The 26,890-nt window shown below is 37.6% G+C and overlaps 1 protein-coding gene across 7 annotated transcripts in view; it reads right to left on the bottom strand.

Annotated features, from left to right (window-relative positions):
- Positions 1–1,853: 1,853 nt before the first annotated feature.
- The window catches only part of NLGN1 (neuroligin 1), a 320,967-nt gene continuing 295,930 nt past the window's right edge, over positions 1,854–26,890 (bottom strand). For 4 of the 7 annotated variants that reach the window (XM_068406228.1, XM_068406231.1, XM_068406230.1 and 1 more), the window contains 3 exons: positions 9,901–10,113; positions 4,480–5,269; positions 1,854–2,676 (listed from right to left, as the gene is read on the bottom strand). In XM_068406228.1, coding sequence (XP_068262329.1) covers positions 1,854–2,676; positions 4,480–5,269; positions 9,901–10,113 — 1,826 coding nt within the window. The remainder of the gene's footprint in view (positions 2,677–4,479; positions 5,270–9,900; positions 10,114–26,890) is intronic. The other 3 variants (XM_068406229.1, XM_068406232.1, XM_068406235.1) reach the window with 1 other exon arrangement.

Below are 26,890 nucleotides of genomic sequence, written 5' to 3'. Positions count from 1 at the left end.
AACAGCAATAAACATTTTAGCTCTTTAATGAGCAAAGATCAGGTCTCTTAGCATTGGAATAATATTTGTTATCCAGATTATCTTTATTTCACTCAGTGACCAGTAATATGGCCGAGAAGTACAAAGAAATTTTCCATCAAGTAGTATACAATTTTTGTGTGTAATAAGCTTTCATTCTTGAAAAAGAGTAACTGAAAAGAAATGTTTCTGTTACTGCAGTTAGTTTGTCAGAGAAAGTTCTTCGCATTATCTTACAAACTATCAAAATTGCTAGTTATTTGAAAAAATGTAAAAAAAAAATCACATAACTTTAGTCTAATAGAAATATAGTACAGGTAAGAGAGAAAGTATTTATCAGGGATGTGCTCTTAAGTCCATCTCAATTATTTCTTTTCCATAAATGTACATCTGATTACATATACAAACATTTTGAAAGGACCATGGTATATAATTACTGGAAAGCAACAGGGGAATGAAAAATTTCTTGTGATTTTAGAACATTCATTTCAAATCACACAAACATATGTAGTATTCAGATTTTAAAATTTCCAGTTGCTGGCTCTCTCCCCGTTCTTACATACCCTCTTTTCCTACACTCTTGCCATCTGGTCTAGAGAATTCATTTGAACAGCAAAGCTAATGTGTAGCAAAAAGGGAATTAACTTTCTATTAAAGTATTATACGTAAACTTTGTAACATGCAACAGGAGTTTAAACGATAAACTGAAAAGTGTAATCAGAGCGGTAACACTGGGGCATTTTTGTATTGCAAAATATCATTGCAATTAAATTTTTGGACACACTTTACCTTACTAATTTGAACTAAATATATTGCAACTAAATCACAGCAAATTATAAATCCTTCATCAAAGGAGATTCCATTAAAGTTATAGTTATGTTAAAGTTAGAAATTATTTAGGTGGAAAGGAAAAAGAACATTAATTATACAGAATTTTTGTCTGGGATTCGTATCAGCAAGGGTTCACCACCGTATACCTGGAGTGCCATAAATACCTTTAAGAACTGTTGCAATTCCTTCTATTTCTGAAGCTACCATGAAATATTTTACTGTAATTACTTTTGCCCCTTTAAAAAACTTCTTTAGGTTGTGCCAATTGATGGAGAAAGCTTCTATTAAAAACTCCAATGGGATGAGAAGAATTTTAATTACGGCTTAATCAGCAGCACAGCCACCAAGCATATAAATTATCATGCACATCGTGCTAAAAATATCCAGTTTCCTTTATTCCCACAACTTTTATACTGACAGCACTTATGTGATAATGTTGTACCTGCCAGGCTGTAAAACTTCTTTGACTGGCAGATTTCAGCCCCTTTCTAAGGCCTTAACAGCATTGGTGCTTTGTGTACTTATTCAAATACGTAAATATGGTCTACACAATAAAACAGGTCCAAATAAAAATTGGTGAAAATTATCTGACATTCCATTAGTGTGTCCCTTGTGCATATTTATAGGTTTTTAAAATTTTCAGTCATAGTTCTTTCCTGTTTGTGTTGCACATGCCTAATTCCATTATGTAACTTAAATCTTCAAAAAAATTAATACTTGAATGTGAATGAAAAAGTATCATTCAGGACAACTGCTTCAAGCAATTGCAAACAGTTGGATGTTTTTGTTTTTTTCTTTGTTTTGTTTGTTTGTTTCTCAAGTTCATTTGATATATGTACAATTCATTTTTTTTCAAAACCCCAAAAGTTCTTGATATGTATATTCACATAATATTCCTCCATATTTAAATAGTAAGAGTCTTGTAGGTTGAAAGCCAAGTAATCTTCAGTAATATCACCTACTGTAATCCATCAAAAAATAAAAGTTTGTTTCGTCTTGTCTGGCTATACCCTGGTTGTTGAGTGTGAATGGGGGTGGGGATGAGGATGGGGCAGAGTATTGTTCTGTCCTCCGGTAAATGTATTGAATGTGTGTAGGGGTTGAATCCCTGGTATAGTGTTGGGGATCATTGTGATGGTGTTGGGTGTCATTAAGGGAATATCATCAGGAGACCTTCTCATAGCTAGAGTGTAGTCTGGGGGACAGGCGGTCCTAAGAACCACCTCGTGTGGATGGATGGACTCACATTCATGATCCAAGTCAGTGTGCTTCATTTGGAGGGACATTATCTCCTCTTCTTGTGCATGGGTAAGATCATTGGTAGTAGTACGTTGTGGGCTACATCTCCTATGAACATCATGTCTCCGCTTGTCTTTTTTGTAGTACAATGCTGCAAAGGCCAAAATGTTCAGGAACAGCAAAGATGCACCAACCGCAATTGTAACACTCAATTCTGTTGAATAGTCCCTTTGATCCACGGAAAATGGGCTTGGCTGTTGTTTGGGATCATCTTGTTTGGCTGTAGGAAAGGCTGAAGTAACAGAAACAGAATTTTTCCGTGTTGGTCTGAAAGTATTATCAGTTGATGGCACTTTAGTTGTGGTAGAGGTATACTGTGAAATGTCGTTAAGATTGTGCAGATGAGGTACCAGTTCCAACCAAAGGTTCACTTTATTGGCCCTATAATGTTCTTTAACTCGTGGTTTTAATCCAATGTGAAGATACAGTTGGTCTTTCTGAGAATATCTGGTCCATGCTACTTCTTCAAAACGATTTGGTTTTGTATGGATGAATTTTGTATCTTGCGGCACTGGTTGATTTGGGTCACTAAAAAAAAAAAATCTCCAATGTTACAAAGTATTTCAAAAGGAATTATAAAATTAACATAATTAACATTTTATACTTAATGTTTAAGTCTGCCTTTGGACAGAGCAGAATGCTATTTCCTAAAATTAGAGGCCTTAATAATCATGATTAGAAACAGCATTATGCAGATGAACCCTTCTTTTACATAGACTTCAGTGACTTCCCTCATTCCCCAAAATGCTGGTGTGTCTCACACTGAAATCTTTTGCTGCTGAGCACAGATTGCCAGCAATGTGGTAATGTGGACAAATGTCTACGAGAGTGTGACGGACAGAGTTTGTGTGCCTTAAACAACTTGTTTAACAACTCTGGCTGGAGGAAGGTATGAGTGCTACAGAGGCCTGCAAGTCTGGCAAGAGATAAGGGCCTTGGGAACAGAACAATACCTCTGCTGTGCCTTCATTGTTGTGATTCACAACTCTGGCTGGAGGAAGAGAGAAGTCCTGCGGAGGCCGGGTGGTATCTTTTCCTTGGGGCCAGCCTACATGTGCAATAACTTTGCAAGGCATCAACCACGCTTGTGCAAAAGCAGGGTCATACAGTGGACACCACAACTAGGGGGGGATCACGACCACCAGACATCCCTTGGGGGACCACCGACTCATTTCGAGAACAATCTAAGATTACAAAGAGCAGGCGTCCCAATTAGCATGAGAAGCGAGCAGAGGGGGGGAGACAAGAGGGGTGTTACCACCCTCTCCTATCTCGCATGCAAATGACCTATTTAGACCTTCTCACTTGGGATGCTGGTGTGCGCTCCCACCTGCCACCTAAGGACCAATCCTGCAAGCGATCTACTAGAAGAGCAACTCTGCAAGCAATTTACCATCTCTACAAACAACTTACATCACTGGATCCCAGGGTGGTGGTATCTCTTTCCCTCTCTCTCATAATCTCTATCCTCTTTCTCTTTTCCTTCTCTCTCTTTTGGCAGCGTCTTTAGAAACCCAAGACACTTACAACCATGCCACTTTCCCTGTATTAATAAATTGTTCTTAATTTCATATCAGTTATTTGGTGTCGTTTCACCTTCATTTACTCCAAGGGATTTATGAACTAGTTGCGACCAGGTCGTAACAGAGAGACCAGTGTGAGAGGACATTAAGCTTTGCTTTTCTTTTTTAGTAACATAAAGATCAGCATTTCAGCTCCTGTGCAGTTATCTGTGGCCTTCTGGAGGTGGAAGGGCATAACTCAGTACAACACATAGTGACTTAAAGTCCAAGGGTTGAAGGTAGAAAAGTGTTTTGAACTACCAGTGAAAGCAGAATTAATGAAAACAATAAAATTTTTCAAGTTTGAAGTCACATATTTTATGGTTAGAAGCATCAATTTAAAACAAAATACATTATTAAAACAAGCTGTATTATATTTGATGCAATATTTGTGTCATTTCCTGCCTCATGGGATGAAAATATCAGTGCTGCGGTAAAGTCAGTTACTAATGTAAACATTTTTAACTATACACATATATGAAATGCTTAGTTTTGCACTTTTCTGGGAATCCCTTAATTATTTTTGTGTACAAAGTATTTTTTAAATTTCTTCACACAGAACATTCGCAAAGGTATTTTTTCCCTCTTTTTGCTGGAACGTGTAAGTGAGATGAGGGACATTACAAGAAACATAAGTACCCAACCCAATTCTTAATCTCTTATTCATCCTACAAGTACAGAGGCATTCCCAAGGGAGCTAACCAAGGAAAGGCACTGCATCACTATATCCTGAGTTTGTATACAAGACCATTCATTATCCAGTACTCACCCAGTTTTTGCAAAGTTTGTCCAGTACGTCATCACCACCGCACTTAGCATGACATCATTTTTGGAGAAATTACAAGGAAATAATTCAGTAGGGCCAATCATGGGGATTCCTAGTACATAAGGAACCTCATCTCCATGGGCTGCATCTGCCCATGCAGGTACCTGATCTGTCTGGCAATGATGGTAGAAGGCATAGAAATATGTAGGCGATCCAAAATTTGAGTGAAGATCTGCTGTAGCCACTGCTGGTGCAACCCACTGGTGATCAGTAAACAAAGCCAGCAGTGTTTTCCTTCTGGTCTCAGGATTGTGTCGATCTGCCCAGTCCGTGTACATAAATTTAATAGTTTCCCTCAATATATCTTTGCCTTCAGGGTATCCGTATAAGTTATCGACAAAATTAGAAACTGCAAAGTCGAAATCACTAGCTGATATGCCATCTTCGCTATCCACAATATTTTCAACAAATTTTAGCCCTTCCCCTTGGTTAACTCCCAACATGATGTCGTAATTGAGGAATTCTCCTTGTTCCATCAATATCTGAGGGTCATCTGGTATCACATCGCCATCAATTACTGGTCCAAAGGCTATATGGTATCTTGCTGGTTGAATGTCCTGGTCGACAAGTTCTCTATAAGGCTTCTTCTGTAGACATTCTACCAATTCTACAGTGTCTGACATGTTGCAACCAACTTTTGTGGCCAACATCCTGGCGTATTTTGCAGGCTGAAAGCTAACTGCCCAGCTGGAGAGAGCTGTTCCGCTTTGAGCTATTGCTCTTTGAAAAAGTCCTGTGGGGAGAAATATTTAAAAACTACTGAAGTGACCTTGAAACAGCTACATACTTGAAAGATTCAAAGGAGTTCTTTGAAACAATAGAAAACTTTAACAGAAGAGATACTTGAATCTTAATAATACTTAAATACACAAGATGGTAGGATCTGACTGTCATTGTATCTACAGGTGATGTATATAAAATAAATGCAATATGTGCAGAAATTGAAGCAAATGATTCTACCTCAATGTAGTCCAGCTGAGGAACAGATTTTCAGAAGAAACTCAAGGAAGGAAAAAAAGTGGCATTACCTTATGTAGGATAACACTATTAGCTCGAAATAAATTCCTAAAGGTAAAGCAATTTATAGGTTGGAGGAAAAGCCAACAAGTCTCTGAAATGGATTGAGTTTCTGGATCTTGTTCAAGCCATCAGCAGCATGCGTACGTACAACTATGCATTAAATAAACCTAGTATACTGCTTTTTTATGTTTTGTTTGGGAATAAACTGGGTTTGAGAGGTGCAGCACTTTTGAATTGTATATCATAGCAAAAGATTATATTCTGGAGTAATAGATGAGAAGGTACTAGGCAGCTATTAAATTTGTAAGTGTCTAAGAGTCAAGATCATTTCTTGTAAGCAGTTTTTTTTAAATGAACGTTTATAGTGATCACACTTACATAAAAAGGGAAATTATACATTTTATACTATTTAGCTTTGTAAATCAGAGATTTAAACATATGTTCAGGTATTCATTTAGGGGGCAGAAAGAGAGAGTATGATCTGGCTCTGCATATAAACTTGTAGCAAATCCCAAAGACTTCAGTGCAATTAATTTGAATTTATATGGATTTAACTAGCACTCTGGACCAGGAATTCTGCTCATAGAAATAACAAAATGTGTTTAAATTGATGTTTTCCTTTCCCTTCTATAAGGATTTTTGAGCATATCATGGATGAAAGCCTCATCTCCTTGCAATCAGTAAATCAATCAAATTTTTTTGCTACTGACTTTAACAAACAAAAATTCCACCCTTATTCCCATACTTCTTTCGCTCCCTTTGTGTTGGGCCTTTGCCTTTTCCCACTCCCTTTGGGGAGGGTAGTTCCGATTCTGAAATACATCCTGACTCTGAACCTTGCATAAAAAAAATGGAGAAAAATGGCTCTCCAATAATGCTTATCTCTAATATCAGAAACTTAGATTATATTTTGGTAACTGTGGCCTTTATTTTTTTGCATTTTCATGGAAGTACATCCAGTTCATTTCAGTAGCATATCTTTTGCACTAATTACTAGAAAATATTTTATACTGGACCCTACCTCCTATAGCTCACTGTGGGTAACACAAAATGGTCTGTAGCATACATAAGTTATGCTGATTTAAGATATATGGGTCAAAATTTGGTTTTACTTATGCTGATAGGCACCTGGAGTATTTCCACTAACTTTGGTAGAGTTGCTCAGGGACTGGAAGTGACATCTGGCCTCACTCAATTTTGCTAAGAATGTATCTTTGGTCCAATGCTTGCTGAATAGCTGGATACTCCCACTAAAGGAACTGGAGTTACAGTGCTCAGCTTACCTCAGAATTTTACTCCAATAATGGGAAAGATGGCTTTTACTTTGATAAGTAACATATTTCTATTGATAAAAAGCTTCTGTAGCCTCTAAATCAAGTCGGAGACATGCCTTTACAGCCTCCGTTGCAGTACCAGACCCCGTACACTCAGAGTTAGTCGGAATCAGTTGCTGGCAGGAAACATTTTACAGGCTTATGAGGAATTTTAAAATCATTCTAGACTGTATTAGGTCCAAATCCAAAAGTCTTAAAATCAGATAGGCGTAGGGACTGAAATATGTAAACTCAAGCCTCTCCTTAAATTTATGAGAAGTCATATCCAAGATACTATTTCCTTGCAAGATATGAGTAAAAAATAAGAAAGAACTTGAGCTATAAAGCAGATAAAAATATATTTGCATGTTTACAAGGTCAGATACTAAGCTAGCATAAATCAGCTCAAAGTCAGTGGAATTACCACAGAGGATCCAGGCATTGTAATAAACGTAACTAAATGACAAAAGTAAATTTCCACAAAGATGTATTTCACGATAATTCATAATGTTTCTTTTTTGCATATTGTGTAAATCTATTTTTATTGCTTTATTAAATATCTCCGAGGAAGGACAGAAAGTGTAAGCTACTTATTAAGAAAATGCTGATATAAACACTATGGCTTGCTAAGTGCTACATAAACATTAAATGTTGGATTAAGTAAAAGTGGTCAAGTCCTCTAGCCATAAAGTTATCTTAGGAAATGAAACAAAAACATCCCTCCTTCTGCTGAAGAATGCTTAAGGAAATATTCCTCCTCTCAAACCATTTGGTGAAACATGAACAACAGTATGAAAAATTATTTTCATTCTGTCACATAATTCCTGGGAGAAAGTGGTACCACACAGGATGGAGAACTACATTTTTACCTGATAATGTCTATGATTATCATAGCTTATGGGCTTCAGAGTGGGGGAAAGAAGATTTAAATGTTCAATGGACCACATCGCTTTGTGACTCCTGTTCAAAGCCTCACCAAAGTAAATAATAATAATAATTTGCATATATTCTTCTACATTTTCATAACACTTTCTAAAGATGGGTGCTGTTCTGTCCACCTGCAGGTGGGCAGCTATGGACAGCACCATCTTGAAACAGGAAGAATGCTTCCTCTCAACTACCAAGGGATCCTTTCAAAGGGAAATGAAGGAAGCAAAGAGCATCCGAATTTACAGCTTATGAAAAAGCAAATAATGTGAAACAAAAGGGGTTTTTTTAAATGTTATTCAAAAATGTTTTGAAAACTTGAAATAACTTTTCTTATTTGAAGCTGACCGATTTTTTTTTTTAATGGCAGGTCTAACCATCCCCAAATGAAACATAACACACATGGGGGTGTGGCACATTGTGCTGTTTAATCCAACTTTCAATAAGGCATGTTTTTGCTTTCTCATAAAAGAAATCCTCAAAAATTTACTTTTACATTTGGATTTTAAGTATATATCCTTAAGCCCTCTCCAGTCCCCTCCCAAATCCTTTGATCTGCTATATTGGCAAATTACTGCATCAGTTTCCCCAAACAAATTCTGCCCCTGTCAGAATTCTGGCCATGTGTTAGAATATGACAGGGTAAAATTTGCTGATACGAGGCAACACATGACTGTCCAGATATTGCAATATGTGGCATTCTGCATTAATGTCATGTTACATCAAGAAGATCAAGATTAAGACCAAGTAAGAGTTAAGGGAGGAGAAACCAGGTCTCCTCATTCAACCTTAAGCTAAATCCTCTCTGACAAAAATTACTTTTGTGAGTTCTGATGAAAAAAGGTGGTGCAGTGTGACCCTCAGATTACAGTGTAATGAGCTAATGCTTACAGCTTGTTCTTATAGAACAGCTTATAAATATGTCCTATATGACTGCAGGGAGTTATGGAAAAAAAGATGACAAATTACATTAAAAATCAAATTGTGGAAATAGATGAAAATTTAAACCACAGCCTATTTTCCCCTAGACCTTTCTTGTAAAAGCCAGATTTTTTTCTCATTTAAAATAGTGTAAAGGCCTGATCTCAAGAATCTGTTGCTTCCATTGACCTCAGTGAGCTCCGTATCATGACTTTGTGTAAATGCAGCTCTTTTAATGTCAGTGGAATTCTTTTTTTATGACTGGCCAATTAGTCGTCTATGGAGACACAGCAATATAAATCAGTGGAGGACTGTATGCACAGGGCACACTGTGATGTCCCTGGTAAAACTAAACAACACAGATAAAAATGTGTGAAAACAGTGAGACAAAACTAATGTGATCAATAAGCAATAGCCATGCAAATGAGAGAAACTGTGTGGAACTTTGGTGCAAAAATCATAGGAGAAAAAATTGAATGCCTCAAACAGCATGTTTTTCATTTCCTGCTGTCTGCCTCGACTAGAGAGAAAAGGTGTTAGTTATGGAATAGGAAAAAACATATAGAAGAAAATCCATTTGCAACTTGGATGCTTTGACAATTTTGGATCATGCATGCAAAACATTCAACCATTCTTTTATTAGATGACAGCAAGTGAAGTTCATGCATTTTCAGACAAAAGATTTCTGAACCAGGTACTTGTTTCCTTCACACAAAATAATAGTTTTAAGCATTTCAGCTGTTAGCCTGAAAAGAGAAACTGTGTCATTTTAGTTTTCTTTAAATTCTCCTCCTCATGTGAAACTAAACATGCCTTTCATGACTGTCTGAATATAGATGACCTCATCTACTGTGAGCATGACTGACTGGTTTTCCAAAAAGAACACCCTTAGGTAGGAAAGAAAAGAGACAAAAATGATGCACTGAGAAAATGCTGTTCAGAAGTCTGCTATAAAGTGTTCCTACAAAGCTCCATAGGAAAAAGAAGAAAGTGACCCAAAATTTAAACATGCACAGAAGAGCTAAGGGAGAAGGTGGCTTATAGAGCCTTTAAAAAGTTTGCTTAATGTTGAGCTGAACTCAACAGTTCATAGGAACAAAAAGAATATACAGAGCATCACATAGTACTAATGGCGGTGGCATGCAGACACCAAAATTGTCAAAATTTGCAACCTGCATAATACCTTTGGTTGAATTGCTCCAACGGTTACCTTCAGAATAATGGGATAAAGTCAACAGATTGACGCATGAACCGCCTGCACCAGATCCAAAAACAGTTATTCTTAGTGGGTCACCACCAAAGAACCCAATATTTTCACTAGTCCATCGCAAAGCTTGAATTAGGTCAAGGAGGCCATAGTTTCCTTTTGCTGCTTGGTCCCCAGTGCTCAAAAATCCTGCGAACATAAATGAAAAAAAGAAAGGGTTAGCAAGTGCTCTTCTGAGTAATCCTGTTGCAATCTTCTAAGTAAGATTTCAAAAGGAGATGCCATTAGATATTATGCAACTCCATAATTTTCCATATTCACTGGACAACAATTTGCAATTTTGCACGCTTCCTGAAACATATTATTTGGTATTCACTCTTTCGGCCATGATATATTAATGTAGGGAAGATGAAAACACATCCCAGGAAACATATTTGTCTAAGTCACAACAGGTCACAACATATTACTCCCAAAGACTTCGTGTTGATTGCACTAAGTTCAAGAGTAAAGGTTTAGTAAACAGAGATGCTGCAGTCATTTTGTAAGTGATTTGGTCAACTGTGTATTGCACTTCTGTACTTAGATGCAGCATGAGCTCGGTGCATGTCTGAGAGGCAATGGTTCCGCTTCTCTGTAGACTGTGTTTGGTTATGTCCCGGCAACACACTATCTCTTCCTTTTTTCTCCCCCCAACAATGCAGCTTACATCACAGGACAAGCCAGGTTGAACAAAGTGAGCAGCTCTCAACTCCCTGAGCTCTGGCCCATAGTCATTAACCTAAATTAATTGAATCTACAATAAATGGATAAAGACAATTTAAGCTGTTTCCATGACCCCTTAACACCAAAAAGATAAGAGCTCAGGGGTAATCCAGAGAGCACAAGAATTGCTTTCTTTTATTCATACTGGAAGAAAAATGGTGGAACATGTCAGGTGCAGGAACTGGTTTACACTACCCCCAGCAGTACCCTCGTATTCAGTATTGCTGTTACTCTTGCCATTAGAGCCTACTGACTCTAAAAGGTGGACAAGATAAACTTCGAAGAAAGTCTCTGTTGACAAAAGACATTGCTTTGCTTTTAGATCCCATTTGTTGACATTTCCAATTTTCTCAGATTAATAAACAAATGTTTAAAGAATACCAGCATTATGAAGTAGCCCAGCACCTCCATTTGCATATCAAACTGATTTAATACTCACTAAATCAACAGTGTAACTGTTTTTCAGTACATGCTTTGTAGAGAAATGCAACCATTACAACAATTATTTCCACATTAATAAGATATTAGTGGGTCTTCTAATCTCATCAAAGTTCTACTGATTTAATTCTCTTGAGTGCAGACAGCCTACTCAAAAGAAGTTTACAGTAGTTTTTCAGACAAATGGTTCTCAAAGGAGTCCTACTGTTTCATTATGACAATAAGAGCAGCTTTTGGTACATTTCTATGAAGAAATACATATGTCTGTATACATACCTAAAGTAAGAATTTAACAAGAATGCAGATAGGTGCATGGATGTATCTATATCCATGTACATAATGAACATGTCACTTATCACTCTATTATTATTATGATTTGACTTCAGATGGCAAGCTTACATTTGGTATTCTTGCATATACGTAGACATTCATACTAACAGACCTTCTTTGCTGTAAACTGCACTGAAAGCTAATTGGCCTCGCTGCCTCCATAGTTGAGCTATGCTCTGTTTAGGGCGAGCAGCTTTGTTTGTGTAGGTCAATCCTGATTTTTGTTACCATGGAGAGGGAACAGAAAAGTGGCATAAGGTGCCAGGCCAGCAATTCTCCCACTTCCAGACCTAACGTACCAAGTCTAATGGGCATACTACAATCACTGTAGCTGTAGTAAATTGTTACTCTGATACTAGACTTTAAAATAACCACTATTCTAAAACCTGCCACGTTGACTACTTAACTGCACAAAAAAGCAAAGTAGCATCACTGCCATAGAAGAAAATACCACCTTGATATTCAGGGAAAGCCCAGGAAGGAAGACATAAATACAATTAATTCATTCTCATTGTACTATTACAGCTCAGTACTGAGTTGAGATGAATATGATGCTATTTTACTCTGCTTCACTCTCTCATTTTCTTCTGTGTAGCCAGAGGGACTGGTGTGCGTGTCTATGTGACAGGATGGCCCCAGTATAATCCTTCCTGCACAGAAGCGTTCGTTCCTGTCTTTACGCTCCACTAAAACGTTGTCCCCCCATAAATAGTTTTTAAGGACACAAAGAGATGATGTCTTTGAATCTATGACAGCAAATCTAATGAAAGCTTCCTAACCAGTCTCACTTTCTTTGTCAGCCTGTTTGGAGTTGAGGGATGATACGAGTGACTGTAACAAAATTAAACATTGGAATTTATGGTAACTACAGGATCCTGTGGCTGCACATGCTGGGAAAGTCTTCCCCTTTCTTTGCATATGTATACGACTGTGAAAAATCAGTGACAAAGCAGTTCATCATATTAAGCACATAAGTGACTGCACTGATTTGAGAGATTAGAGGAACGGTTGACCCTGGCTGTCCTTGAAACACAGACAGCAATGAGATGTGAGTAGTTACAGCATCTACTAAAATTGTGCCCTAAACAAGTCCCTCTTTGCTTTTTCCTCTTGCCCTGGCTTGCAGATTCCCTGAGCCTGGACAGCATCTACTCTCAGCAGAGCTGCAGCATTGGTTCAAAAAGATCCTGTAGATTTCTCAAAGTTATTCCAAGGCATTTATTAGGAAAATATATGGTGGGGTTATAGCTGAGATACAGCGATTGCCCTGAAGGAAAACAAATGCTAACACTCAGACTTTCTGAAAAAGTTGTTTTCTGTACTCTGTAAAATATGTAGCAAAGTGGGAAGCAAGTTAAGTCTTTACCTGGAAAAGCAACAGATGAAAATTATAGGTAAAGCCTTAAGGCAACCCCCTGCTGTTAAATGAGTTCACATCAAGCCCTGAAGCTTGATGGGGAAGTGGGAAATCCTTGGGAAACTATAAATACACCAATTTTAAAGAATCTTTGTGAAAAGGATCTGAAAAAGACAGGAAAAGAGGAAATGTCTCCTGTTGCTAAAAGTAGACACCAGGAAAGTTGCATTCAGTTCAGGAAATGTGCCAGAAGGGGGAGCTTTCCGTTTATTTAAGGGGAAAAAAAAAAAAAAAAAAGGAAAAAAGGAAAAAAAAAGGAAGTATTAGTAATATTCTCCTCATTCATCTACATTAGACAAATTATGACTTGTGTCCAGAGCAACAGCTCCTATGCAAAAGAAATATCTCACGCCTCCCTCTGCAAGAACCACATTGGCTGACTTCCATATCTACACAAGATGGATGATTATTGATGTTGACTTTCATGACATGAAGCATCATGAAACATTTCTATCTCATTTTTCAGAACCATAAGAAGCCTGTTAATATCACCACCTGTTCGTGCCAGGTTTTTTTTTGTATGCAGTAGTATCAGCATGGCTTAGAAGCATTCAAAATGTCCTGAAATCAGAGAGAGGACTGATAAAACAGATGAGGTTTTACTTTCCAGTTTGTGGCTTTTTTTTTTCCTAGCGAGGAGTGCCTCAATACAGACAAACTTCATTTAACTAAACACCCGTAGAGAAATGCTTTAACACACAGCATCATACCCAGTCTTGCAGTAGGTGCAAGTACTTATTCCTATTTATCACTTAGATAAAATAGAGATTGCAATAATAATGTTTTGTCTTTATCCCAAGAGGAGCTTTCAGAATGCAATTAATATAGATACCATACATTCCTATGACACAATCATTACACTACCTAGATATTAAGCTAGCAATTTTGAGTCACAGGGGTGAACCTGCTCTTGCTGAAAAGGGCTTGTGTGTCTGAAAGCTTGTCTGGTTTTAAACTGAATCAGCTAGTCTATTAAAATATATTATCCCTCTCTCCAAATGCTTATTATTATCCCTGAATTGTCATCCCTGCAAGAATGCTGCTATCAGATGCTACCACCTTTTGCTCTTGTGAAAAAGTGAAGTAAATTATTCTTTACTTTAGTTATTCCAGGCAGACATTTGTGAAAAAAACTTATTTTTGCATTATTCTCTGAAAAGGTCAGATTGAGCTAATTTTGTTCCATAATTAAGTCCTTCTACTGGAAATATTCCAATCATCAGCTGAACAATTGCTATTTTATATTCTGAACGGAGAGGTTATCTCTTCTTTTATCTCCTCCAAAGGAGCAGACTCTAATAGAATTATGGAAGTGAGGATGTGGTCTCTTGTGAGTTTAAGAAAGAGATTTATTAAGCTCATTTGGACCATTTCTCCATTACATGTCCGTTAGACAAATAGGCAGAATGTGCGACAATCAGGCCCTGTATTTTGTGTTAAGATAAATTTTAATGCTTTATAAGGCTTATCTGCCTGGGTAATGATTTCTGCTTGCCATTCAGATAAATCTTTTTCTAATATAATTCCAGCATTTTTGAAGAGTAAATAAAAAAATAGGGTTGGGAAAGTTAAAATATTGTGTTGAAAACCTTAGCAGACTGAATTATTTTAAGCTCTGGCCTAATATGAACATTCAAATTAATGCAGAGGGGAAGGTCAAGACAGAATTTTTCCTAATGTCAGTGTCTGCTACAACCTGATGATGCAGTAAAAGACTAGGCACAGGCTGGTGGGCACGAAAGGGCCATTTCACATCAGAGAGAACCAAACCTTCCCTCTGATGAGTTCTGTCCATATAAGTGTTTCATAACCCAGCAACCTTTGTGGCTGGATGAAACGGGCAGAATATCTCGTGGACAAAAAAAAATACCTGCCTGCGAGAAAATACACAGCAACAAAATGCTACTCTAAAAATAAAACATAAGAGCTTATAAAAACTGGTCTGACATGCTTAAAGGGTTTTTTCAAAGTGCTGTGTTACTGAAAGCAGTAACACTCAAGACTTTAATATTCCCCACCTGTTTAGGCATGTGTTATAATAATTTAGCTGTGTTTCCAGTTACAATTCCCTATGCAGCCAAATATCTTTTATTTTGTTAAAAGCACATGTTAAATTGTACAAGTACAAATGCATCAGTGCATAGTGGAAGAATACAGGGCATATTTTGAGGGAAGAATTTATATTCCCTCTGGATTGCAAGTTCCTTGGTTAGGACTTTAGTCTGACACACTCTATTAATATTGAATGGTAATTGCCATGTACAGAAAATTTCAGTTGCCCTTTACACTATACCTACTCAGTTAGAAATGTGAGCAAGATAAGCAAATTTTAAGCAATATGGTTAAAGAGCACGTTTGTTTTCATCTTAGACATCTCTCTTGAATTCGCATCAGCTAACTAATCTGAATGAATCGCGTGGGCAGCAGCGCTGTGAACATTAATGTATATGTGATATTCATGAAGCAGAGGATACTGCTCCTCACTTTGCTGACCAACACATCTTAATATTAACAGCATATTTTAGTACTGGATAAGGGGTAAGGTGACTAAAAGGACTAGGAACTCCCATAAGGAAGATGTAGAATATAAACTGTTCAGTGTAAGAAAAATATTCCTTCATAGACATCTGCAATATACTTCTGCTGGAGAATCAGATAAGCAAGTCTTCTCAAAATGCTGCTCAATCAGGAGTTTTGATTCAAATTCATATAATATACAAAAAAGTAATTGCAACATTAGCAAAGTTCTCGTCTGTTTCTGTAGCCTTCTGCCATGTATGTGTTAGTAATAAGATTAAAGATTTCAGAACTGCAAGATCTTAGCTTAACTCCATGAGATGTGCAAAGTATCACACTACACGCTACATCATTATGCCTCTTCCTGGCTGTTTAAGGTACATGAGACACTGTATTTATATACAGATTTCATTTTAATTTTACGTATAGAAGATAAATTAATATGTCAGAAACTCTGCAGGTGGACACACTGTACTTTTAAACAATTAGGAGACAAATGTTCTGTTGCAAAATATTTGTTAACAGATGTACATCATTGTCAGGTTGGATGGGGTTCTGAACAACCTGATCTAGTTGAAGATCTCCCTGTTCATTGCAGGGGGTTGATCTAGATGAGCTTTAAAGGTCCTTTCCAGCCCAAACCATTCTATGATTCTATACATTATATGCATATATCTGCGAACTATTCACTTTTCACATAGTAAGGTTACGTGACTGGTCACATAAATTGTTTGAAAACTTACTTTTATTTTCTGATGTCATACCTTATACTTTGTAACTTAAAGACAAGTATCTTCCATACAAATAGCCTGCACCGATTTTTCCAGCCCACAGCTCTCTTTTGGGTGTGTTAGGCTTGCGTTTCTGCAGTAATCAAGTTGTGATTACCTGAATGTGCCATGTAACACTGATCGAAGTGATGGCGGGGACCAGGAAGGGTTCTGATATCAGGCCAGTTTAATTACAAATGTTCTAGATCGGTGGAGGTTTTAAATTTCTTTTAACAAAGACTATCCTATAGAATGAAAATCCATCCATTTAATATGGCTGGACTATATGGCTGATTTAAAAAGAACACCTCAGAAACTGAAAAGCTTTTTGTGCATAGTTGTTCCCACTATTCACAAAACCTCAGTCACTCGATAAAAAATATAGGAAACAGCTCAACTATTTTAACTGCCTTAATTAAGCTGTGTTACTGTAAGAACCATACCTCAGGGTTAAGCGTATGAACAATAAACTGTACTGCGAGCAATGTGAAACAGCTGCAGTAATTCGTTAACTTTACCATACTCTGAAGTGCTGCATCTGTGAGGCAGAATTACTTAAAAATACCAACAGCACCAGCTTCACTGGCCAGTGCTATTGCCCTAGCAGTTAGCCTTTGGAAATTCCCATGCATTTCACCAAAGTAAACAATTCACAGAATTGAATCAGTAAATACAAGAACTTGTAACTATATCCTTTGGCATTTTGAAAGTATACATGGAGAGAAGTGTGTGATGATGTATAAACTCTGATGTGCTTTTTCAGCATTGCCCTTTTACTGCTGGAATTTTTAACACTTCCCCCAGAGTACAAAATCCTTGGAATTCATATCAGTGAAGTGGCCAGAGCCTACAAAAATGCTGGCCTTTCCTCGTGGCTCTTTGAAACAAAAGAAGTTTTCACTTCCGTGCATTTTACTTAATACCTTTTCCCGTGAGAGACTAAAGGAACTGAATGCTGCAAGTTACAGAAGTCTCTTACAGCTGTTTCAGTCTGGCATCTGTCACTTGCCAGCACTGATACATTACAGCAAACTTCTGGTATAGAGGCACATTGCAAAAGAGTGGAGTGTCTCACACCAGAGCACTTTATTCCATTGTCAAAGATGTATTGGCATGACTTCACTGGGTGCAGTGAAGCCCAAAGCAGGCTAATCCTCAGTCTTTTTCCAAAACATGGTCTCTCTTTCACTGGCTATATCAAAGTCCTTTAAATGACAAAGAAAAAAGTCTGGATGAAGCCAGATGTTTTCCTAACCTGGAAAGAGTATCCTCAACCATTACAGAAGGAAGGAAGTTGCTTAGATTTACTGTGATATTCCTGGCAAGTATGCTGTAGGTGTCAAAACAAGTCTGAGATTATAATTTCTAGCATTCTCTGAAGGCTGTGAGAAGAAAGTGACTCTCTCTGCCTTTAAAGTTTCTGTAAAGAGATGATAAAAGTCTGAGAGTGCTTTGAAAAGCTTTACCTGCCTTTTCTTCATGTGGTCAATGGTTATTTTCCACTCTGCCTTGTCTGTCGTGCTGGGCCAGTTTTGGGCAGTCTCTCAAATTCTGGGTATTTTCATGTGTCAGTCCCTGTGACAATCCCATGCTTGCACATGGGGCCATGGTATGGGGCAGGCCCACCCGATGAAGCAGGTCAATGTTTGTTTGTCAAGTACCCAGCTGGCCAGTTTCTCTGGCTGCAGCACGGCACGGCCGCGGTATTGTTGCTCTCCAGCTCTCCCAGCCCACGTCAAGCGTGACGGGTTAGTGGGTCACAGCTCCCGCAGTGTGCGGTAGGCTTGTCAGACGCGGGGCAACGGTGAGAAAACAAGAAGTCAGATGTTCGTTACAGTACTGTCAGCTGCAGAGACAAGTTTCACGGAAGCAATTCTCTAAGCCCATGCGGTAGAGCTGGTATCGGGGTGGGAAGTGTAAAGTGATCCTGTGCTCTGCAGGCAGTTCGTGCGGCCAACGTTTTGGCTTCAGCGCAGGGAGCACGGATAAAAGCGGCTTCAGCTGCCCTCTGCTTGTCAGACCTCTGCTCTAAGTACAACACAGCCTGTCCGAAACGATCACCTGAGAGATCAGCTCTATAGTAGCTTATTACAGATGATCTTTACTGAAGAGTCAAATGAAAGTCTGATAACAATCGCAGAGATACTTTGAAAGAGTTAGATAAGCGATAGGGCTCGTCCACTAGAAGTGATCTTTAATACTGATTTCTGGATACGCTGTAAAAGGAAAAGAGAAAAGGAGGAGGCAAGTCTAGTCTCAGGACTGCAGCTGCAGAAACTAATTTTACAGAATTTTAAGTGATATGTGCTAACACATATCAGAAAGTAGAAGTAAGCCTTAAGAACTGATGAATGACATTTGGCATAGGTGGACGCAAGGAGCAGCTGGAGTACGTTTGATTTGTCTCTTCTTTAAAAATACAGAAGAAAGATGGCCTTTGCTATAGAAAAGAGCAGATATCTATGAATATTTTCATCTTTGGAAAAATACACAATTCTGCTGCCAGCAGAGAACATCTGCTTAAATGCCTTCCACAAGGTAAAAATCATAGTTGTTAGTCCACAGCTGAGTCACTCTCTAGGGTGACACAACTTTTGGTTTAAAGTATTTTGAAGTTGCGTACAAACTTTCCACAGGAAATTGACAACGCTGTGTTACTAAGTAATACAATAGCAATGCTCTTATGAACCACTGTCTTTGAGAACTTTAACAAAAATATAAATAAAATCAATAGTCTCTAAAAGACAGCATGGGCAAAACCAAATCTTATTATAGGATGAAGTGTGGAATAATAAAAATCAAACATGTATTGATCCTTTCAAATATACTCAACCAAAGCCCAAATGATAAGGAAAGACTACACTGGAGAATAGAAAAGTCTGTAGCCAAAGCCATCATTTGACTTTCCTACTTGGCAGAAGAAAGCAATGCCTCGAGGGAGAGATTCTTGTCTTCACCAGGATTGAGTGCACAGCTGTTCCAGTCCTACTTACTTCAAGTAGCACAATATGCAAAATTAAGTAGCCTGCAGCACATTGCATCAAATATCTGTCCTCTGCTATGGTCTTTCACCATTCCTATTTTCAGTAGCAAGATCAGAAACAAGGCATTAAGATATGCTAGTCTCTCACGCAATATGCCATAACTTTTAACTTTAGATGATACAATTAAAGGCAGCAGATATAAACCTGGAAAACATGTCTTAGTGGAGAGTTAACGAATATCAATGTTTTCAATGTGCAAGACTTTAAAAATCGAAATTGACCCCATCAAAAGCCTGCGTTCCATTTTCCTTCAAGATTTGGGCAAAATGAGTTCATTATCTCAAGATATCCCAGATGGTACTTGAAGATCTTTCTACTCAACATATTTGAGAAATTTTTGCTGTATAATGAGCTGTTTAATATGTGCAGCTACTTAGAACTACACGTAGTTCAGATTTAGATTTCAAAAGCATCTTTTAGGTAGTATATTTTAACTGATTGTTACATGCCAGAGAATACTTTTTCTAACTTAGGCCTGGAAATTGTCTTTGCTTTATCATGGTCACTCTGGTTGTACATTAGTATATGTTTTCAGTAATACCACTCAGTTTTTCAGAATTTTGAACAGGTATGTGGATGAGAGAAAGGATGGGTTTAATTTCACTAGGAGGGAAAATTCATATTTTAGAAATAAAAAAAATTGTAATTATGAGTTCCATTGAGAGGGACAGCACCATAATTTTTGATACTTCTTCACAGTATGGTGATTTGCAATGAGGGTCCAATCAATGCTAATATATATTCTATAAGCTGATGAAAGGGAAGGCAGAAATCTTCACGTAAAACTGTATATGCAAATCACTAGTTAGAAGCCTAGCAGCTATTTGAAAGTGCAATCTTTCAATCAGAACACAGAAATTACGGTGCTAATTTACTGTGAACTCAAATCTCCTTATTTGAAAATAAATAGAAAAGATTAACCATTGCACCAATTTACCAAGAGCTGCATTCAGTATGTCATCACTTGCATTTTTAAATCAGAACTGGAGGCTTTCTAAAAATATGTCACTGTTCAGGTAAGATTGAATTCAGGAAAGTTTTATGAACAGTATAATACAGGTAGAGGTCATACCAGATCATCACAAAAATGCCTTCTCGCTTTTGAATGTGTGAGTTGAACAACATAGACTTAAATATTCAAGATCTGACTGCTGTAGTCTGATCAGTGCAGACAGACCCTTTAAATGTACTGGGAATTTAAATAAGTTTTGAGAAAGCCTGAGAAATAAAGCTTTTCTCTCATCCTTCTTTCTCTCTTCCTCTCCCTTTCCTCTTCCCTTCTCTTTTTGCAAAGCTTAATCTTATTTAATCAGTATCAACATTATCCTTGAAGTTCTGTTATTCATGTGAATACATACATGTGTCCACTATGCCCTTTGAAAGATACTTGGGGGCACACAATCAATTTATTGCTTGAGAAATCCTTGGAAATACCTGGCAAAATACCTGTCTCTACAGACACTGTGTGGTTGACCAAGTCCTTGACCTACCTGTGGCATCACATCCGCATATCTGTTTCCTCATTGCAATACAATACGCAGTGGTAGCACAGTGATCAGAAAGATGACATTCTGCTCTGTCCCTTTAAAGACCTAGAGGCATATTTGTCTTCCTGAAGACACTGTATTTGTGGCTATCTTAGCCTGCATGCAAGAGTAACTTCAGATAAAATAAAGTAAGTAGAAAAAGCAGCAACCCAATTTCAGTTTGAATTGTAAAGCGAGGCATGTTAGAGCACACCGCAACACCATCATCATTATATCACATCAGGTTATATATCATGGCTTGTTATTGCAGCTGCCATTTGTGCTTCTGATGGCAGAGATGCTGAATCTGTTCTCACCCAGAGAAAAGGACTTGTCCAACAGTGAGCAAGCTAAGAAATATAGCAGGTTTTCGACTCATACCTGTGGACCTCTAAAAGTCTGTGGACTACTTCTCTGCGGCCAAAGGTCACTAAGAAAAGCAAACCAATTAAGAGTAAACACAAATGTACTTTATGACCGTCTGAGCCATGAGGGAAAACTTTGAGAGGCCTGTAACAAAAATATGTTGCAAACAACTGCCTTATACACAGACTTGTGCTAGTGAGATCCTTATACTATTTTCATTACTATTAACTGAACGCCAGAAACATTTGTGAGAGCATATATGCCTAGACAGAGGCATCAAATCTGATTTTCTGGTAAATATCTGTCAGTTCTGGTAAAATGTGAAGTAACTAAGAATTAACTGGATCACCATATGCCTGTTCCTTTCTTACATGGCATCTTGCCTCTCTTAGTACAATTTTTCCTTTCTGCTGTGTCTAAATTTCCTGTTCCGTAGGGCAAGATGGTTTATCTCTTCACAGTGATTTTACTGCACTGCAACACACATTTTGTGTCTAAGGCAGGGAGCTGAAGAAAAGTCAAGAATGGGATGAGGGTAGCTGTTACAGAGACGGCAACTGCCATTTACCAAAAAAAATGATTGCTATTAAACTATTCCTCCCCAGCAGAATCCTGAGAGATTTGGCCGCTGCTGACTGTACAGCTGTTACACAAAACAGTAGGACATAAAAGATATGTATTAATATATAAATCATACACAAAACTCCTGTGTGTCTCTTCAGAGCAGTCTTATAAAATACCTGGTCATATGCATATCCCCTGATTTTTCTAGCAATAATTTAAATAAATACAAGATGTCAAAGAATCGTCCTTAGTCCAAGGAAAAGGAAGGAAAAAAAGCCTCAAATCCACCCAAAGTTAATTGAGGCTAGAATCACTGCAGCTCCATCCATTGCAATTTCACATTGGTGCACTTCAATTAAGGCATAATAAGAGTGCAAAGTAATTTATACTTACAGATTAGATGTCGTCTGTGAAAAATCACCGATTAACTCAAAGTAGGCTTCTGGGGTACCAGAAGAACAAATGTTGTAGTACTCTGAGTTTCACTTTTCAGTTAGCACATTGAAACCACAAAAGCAAACCTGAAATACCTTTATTTAAAGGTATTAGTAAGAAATACTCCGTATGTGTGGGCACACACAGACACATGCTATCAGCGTGTTGATCTTCAGGCTTCACTAAATAAAATTTCATTCAATAAAGTATCAACACAAAAATGCCTGTACTATTTCCAATAATGATCTCAAATATTTATTCAGTTGCTGAAAGGCAAATTTTTTTACTCTGTTTTGTTAGAATTAGAGAATTCTTTGAAAGATTGCCTTCTGCAGCCTCAACTAAATGCAGAGCTCTAGTTTTCCATAAGATGTTGCATTCTTGCATTCCACTCCACAACGAGTATCATATGCGTTACCACTACATCATCTGAAAATACGCATATACCCATCTACAGATGGGCCAGGCTCATTGTTATTCTAAATCTAACTAATTCTAGTGAAGTCAAGAAAATTTGCCAGTTTGAACTAAGCAAGGCTGTGATTCCAGGCCCTTAATCTTTTGCGATATACAAAAGCATGCCATTAATAAGTGCATTCATAGATACTGCATCAAATATACAGCATCAACAAAGTGGCTAAACCAAGTAATATTTAATGGGTAGCAGAAAATAATGGATGTTTCAGATAATTAAGTATGTGAAATGTCTGGAAGCTGAAGTAGGATTCTGGAAATCTTTGAAAAGAAAAATGTGTGTACATACGCCATCCAGCTCCCAATAACTGAGATTGCTCTACATTTAAAGATTTCTGCAACAAATGCGGTGAAAGAAAGCCTGTGTCCAGCTGTGGTAAATATACTGTTAAAGATGCTAACTTTGCACTTACTGCCCCTGTATTCAGTCCACAGTAGGAAGCCAGGTATTCAATATTGCCTAACTGGAGAGTAACACGTAACGGCCTCACCTAGCATGGCTAGTTTCACCTTTTTGTCATAAGAATACAGAAACCTGGTAAGTAGCAAAGTGAAGAAAATAAACCAAACAAAACCTAAATTATTTCACGTTTCTGTCATGTATTTTAAAATGCAACACTTTTTTGAAAGCTACTCTACAATTATGAAGTAATGCTTTGATACAATACAATTACACGGTCTTTGAGTAGGAGGATCCTTTTATGGGGAGGGTAATATTCTTCAGTTACATTTGGATGAAATTAGATGTCTTGAAGCTTACAACACCCACTTGCAGCCAAACTGAGAGAAGGAACACGAGTCAGAGGTCGCAGGGAACAAATTCTCAGCCCTGAGCAAGAACTGAATTTATACAAAACGGTCATGTCTAACAAAACAGTGCTCCGAAGAGGACAAGAATGTCAAGCACTTCTACAAGGCAGCTAAGAAACAGTATGGTAAAAGAGTGGCTCGCTCAGAGGCATCAGTTTTCTATTTTACCATTATAATTCTTACAGCTTACTACAAAATGAACTAATATGCACAGTATTCACACAGTAAGTAAAACGGTGCTAATTTGTTTTTAACACTTAAGCAAATACTACAGGTTCTAAAGGCACTTTCTTAGCCTCAGATGAGTTGGAAAATCTAATCTGTGCTAATTTTCCCCAAAACAGATGGTGCATGAATTAAAGTGTGTAGACCCTTTTAAGCTTTCATTCTCGCTAGGTCCCCTTTTGGGATAACTAACGTTCATTTCTTAAGGCTCTATTCTCCTGCACTTATTTCTCTTAAGTAACTGAAAACGGCCTCCTTAATTGTGTAGGAAGGTACGCCCAATGGGAGAAAAGTCACAGAATTTGGGCCTTCGATGGATTATGTTATGTATGCAAAGCTTGTCACTAAAACCAATATGTTTTGCATGGACAGTACAATAGTATCTGTATTATTTACAATGGGAAAATGTTTCATTCCAGGTCAAGAAATATCATTACCTATGGAAGATATATAAAGCCAGGGCCAAGCCAGTAATCTAAGCCAATTCACCTACATCACTTGAAGGCAGGAGGTATGAACTCATAGAACTAAAGACCACCTCATCTGAAAATAAAGATCACAGACAGTAGGTATTAACAGGTGATTTTAGCTGTTGTTTATTATTGTAAATAGCTTAAAATCTTACCACAGCCCTGGGCTTAACTATGTTAGAGAGGTAACAAAGGATGTTCTTAGGCTTTCTGTGAAGGGAAGGAATCAACATGTGGAAAAGTCGGGAAGCTGAAATAACATTAAAAGAGAGTTTATTAAACCAACATGACTCACAGTTTCTCAGTAGCCTAAGAGGAGCAGCTTTCTGCCCATGCTGTTGCTGTATTATAATCTTTAAAAAAAAAAAAAAAAGTTTCACAAAACCTGCCGTAGCCAGTTAGAGGATACCCTGTTCTCCTGGAGCACGAGCTCCTCCTCGCACAGCATTTCCCATCTCTCCCTCCTCTGATTCAGACATTTCCATATGGTGTGTAAGCAAGCTCGAGTCCCAAGGTCTACTCTGATTTCAGTCATGATCTGCTCCTTAAGGGAGCAGGCTGAGGGAACAAAATATAATGGGCTATTACTGTTCTTCCTTTCTGTGACATTTATATGTTGCCCTGAATTACTGTGGAATCAGGATGGTTTACAGTGTGTTATGTTTTTATCCTCACCCTGAAAAATAAGGTAGCAGTAATACTCAGTTCATAGGAACAAGGAGACATAGCACAAAGAGGGGAGTGACACACCCAAGGTTGTAGAGGAAAGCTGTGGAGGAAGAGGTAGTTGAACCTGCCTCTGAATTACGAGGCCAGAAATAGGATCCGGTAGACTTAAGCAATGAAATAGCTGGAGAAATATTGTGCCATTATATTTTGAAGATTCTTTGCAACCACATGCCCACCTTTAAAATTCCAGTCCAAATGTTCTTTTAACATACTGTATAATGTAAGCTGGGTGCTAACTGATGAAATAAATTGAGTTTTAATAGACTTTGCTCAACAACACACCCCAAATGACACATCAGTAATTACCATCAGATCTCAAGCAACATCCTGACAAAGTTACTGAATGTAAAGCGCATCTGCTAGATTGCAAGGCATTGCATTCTTGGTGTGCTCGAGATTTGTCAGAAAATGTATTTATACTCAACATTAATTCTGCTGACTCCGAGGATTGTTTCAGTTAACAAAGGCATCTCTGACACTGCAATATAGAATCATGTCCCATTTCTGGCAATGTACTGCTAGCAAAATACCAGCTGTTTTCAGTGGAGGATCAGTGTGATACGACGAGCTGATGCGCTGGCCTGATTAATCTTTATATGACTTCTCAGCTTCTAATGTAACATGTGCATAACTTTGGATTTGAAGTCAACAGTATAGAACATCACTTGACAGTTAAAGTACTTATGTTCTTGTTCTTTTCTCATGAGACAGTTACTGAAGAAAGAAAGTTCATCTCTTAATTTGTTAACTTCCAAAAACAGCAGTGATGGGTTGACTATGTAGACTATAGAAAGGAAGAGAGTGGCTCAATGACTAGCAGTTTCATTTAGTATCATTCTGTATATCATTGCTGTTTTCCTCCATTAGAACAAAAGGTACCACATGGCTTTTGCTATTAAATAATCCATCAGTCAAATTCAAAGATGATGGTGAGTTGTTATTTCAAAATATTAATTTTGAAAATATTTTGGTAATTCTCATGGCAAAATCACATATGATTTAAGAAATAAGTAGAATATGTCCCTAAATGATTAGAACTGGTCAGTAATTTTAAGACAATATATTTCTTTCTAGGATAGACACAAGAATTTCTACTGTATCCTTCTTTCTTCTCCTCAAAATTACAATTCACTGCTGTAAGTTTGGAAGACTATTTAACAGCATTATGGAAGACCATTTAAAAGCATTACAGTGGCTGGAATACTGTGCTCCCCTCTGCAGTCAATAAGTCAGTCTCCAGCTATCACAGTCTATATGGAGGTGGATCTGATCAGACCTTGAACTGTTTTTTTTTTCCAGTACTCTCAATACTTTTTCAATTCCTTAAATATATAGTTTATATTAATTTTTCCTGTGTCATTCTTTATATGTGTTAAAAACTAAACCACATATATTAGTGTCTGCTTCACTCTAAACCAGTTTTAAATACTGCAGTGCACTGCCCCAGCTACTGTTTCACACAGTGTATACATCATAGTCAACAATGTGTCATGTCTCACACTAAAAGTGACCGAACACAAATAATGCTGTGCAAGGTATGAAAAATACTTACTTTAATACTGTATGTCACTTCCTGATAGCTGTTGGGAACTGGCCGTGTAGGAGAGTTTATGCTTCCTTCTACCTTTGTCCTTCTTCCCAGAACTATGTTAAAATAGATATAGAGCTATGTACTTTTCTATAGAATAGAAAAGGTGCTATGTACTAAAAAAATGTTGAGTAAAAGAATGCTATAGCTGGACAGTCAAAAACTTAGACAAAAGCAAGTTTGTTTGGACCCCTGTGTAGTACAACACATCATTATTTGTAACTATATGGACATTATTTTTGTTGGTACTTTTGCATTCACAGCGCTCTAGGTGACTTAAGACCTATTTCTGATAAGCTCGCAGGTACTGTGGGTTGTACCTCCTTTCACAGAGCAAAGGACAATGTTCATGTCTAGATCACAGTACTTATTCTCTTCTTTGGCCTGATATTGTTTAGGGGCTTCAGGCTTCTTACATTTTAAATAGGTATAATTTTAATCCCTTATCTTGTTCCAAACATAGGAGGAGTTGTGGAACCAGAAAGTTGTTCTCTGCTTTCA

This window comes from Nyctibius grandis, chromosome 8, assembly GCF_013368605.1.
Source record: "Nyctibius grandis isolate bNycGra1 chromosome 8, bNycGra1.pri, whole genome shotgun sequence".
Lineage (NCBI taxonomy): Eukaryota > Metazoa > Chordata > Aves > Nyctibiiformes > Nyctibiidae > Nyctibius > Nyctibius grandis.
Note: the sequence above shows the minus strand (reverse complement) of the source record. Positions and strands in the feature narration are given on the sequence as shown.